Source organism: Colobus angolensis, unplaced genomic scaffold, assembly GCF_000951035.1.
Source record: "Colobus angolensis palliatus isolate OR3802 unplaced genomic scaffold, Cang.pa_1.0 Scaffold220, whole genome shotgun sequence".
In the NCBI taxonomy this organism is placed as follows: Eukaryota; Metazoa; Chordata; class Mammalia; order Primates; family Cercopithecidae; genus Colobus; species Colobus angolensis.
The window spans coordinates 5164569-5165636 of record NW_012115378.1 but is presented as its reverse complement, the minus strand read 5'-3'; the positions used below and the strand labels follow the sequence as shown (position 1 = coordinate 5165636).

Genomic DNA, 1068 nt, shown 5'->3' with positions numbered 1-1068 from the left:
TTATCCATGCTGCCCCGAGAAACTCCTAGGCTAGTAGTCTGAGGGAGGAGATAAAGCCCTTTCTTCTCTCGGGAAAGTGCAGCGGAGCGCGGTGAGGACCCGCTCAGTGGACTCGGCAGAGGCGGGAGCTGTCCTTATCAATTCGAGCTCATTTCCCTCACCCTGGCCCTGCCCGCTTCCCTGCTTCGCAAACTGTTGGCTTCCCCGTCACCACTCAGTTTGGCTAATTTTCCAAAGACGCCTTTAAACCTGGCAGGAGAATCCTTCCACCACCCCCACCCCCACCCGGTGGCCCCCTTTCCCCCGTCTCGCTCATTTCAAAGCGCGGAAGTTCGGGCATCTATCTCCCCTTCCAGCGCGGGGCGGCACCGAGGACCCAAGGGGAGGAAGTGGGGCTGCGAGGACGCGTTTGGAGCGGGAGCCGGGAAGCCGGGAGGCCGGGAGGCCGGGAGGGATTCGTGTGCACGGTTTTCCCTCCCGGGCACCAGGCGCAGTCGCTTTAACTCCAGTAACTGTGAGAAGTTCAAGTTAGAAGGCAGGTGTTGGGGGAGGGGTGGGGGCTATGGAAAGAGCGGGGGGGCGGGGGCGCAGTGGGGTGCGGAGTCTCTGCGCCCCACCCAGCATCGTGGCCGGCAGCCGCAGCTCCCTTCTGACCCCCTCGGTAGAGCCCCCAGCGGCCCCCCACTGGGGCACCCCCACTCCCCCGGCCCTGGAACTACTTCTGTAAAAAGTCTGAGCCGCCGGCATCTAGGCGGAGGAGGGCAGGGTGGGGGAGGCGAGGCGAAATCGATACGCCCGGTCCTTAACCTGTAATTGCACCTTCCAGGGCTGAGCAGAAAGGGACCCTCTGCTCGCATCCCGCCCGCGCGCCCGCCCGTCCACCCGCCCGGGAGAGCCGCCGCCGCCGCCGCCTCCCAGCTCAGAGGGATCCCGCCGGACCTGCCCCTTCCACTGCGGCTCACTCTGCCCTGCCTGGCGCCGGTCCTGGATCGCCGGCTTCCTATTTATACCGGACTGGGCTCCTTTCGACTCACTTTACCATCCCGTTCCAGGTGGACCCTATCCTCC

The 1068-nt window shown here is 65.0% G+C and overlaps 1 protein-coding gene across 1 annotated transcript in view; it reads right to left on the bottom strand.

Moving 5' to 3' along the window:
• Positions 1 to 747, bottom strand: part of KLHL14 (kelch-like family member 14) — a 100593-nt gene extending 99846 nt beyond the window's left edge. The window contains exon 1 of the mRNA XM_011943727.1: positions 618 to 747. Coding sequence (XP_011799117.1) covers positions 618 to 747 — 130 coding nt within the window. The remainder of the gene's footprint in view (positions 1 to 617) is intronic.
• Positions 748 to 1068: the final 321 nt, after the last annotated feature.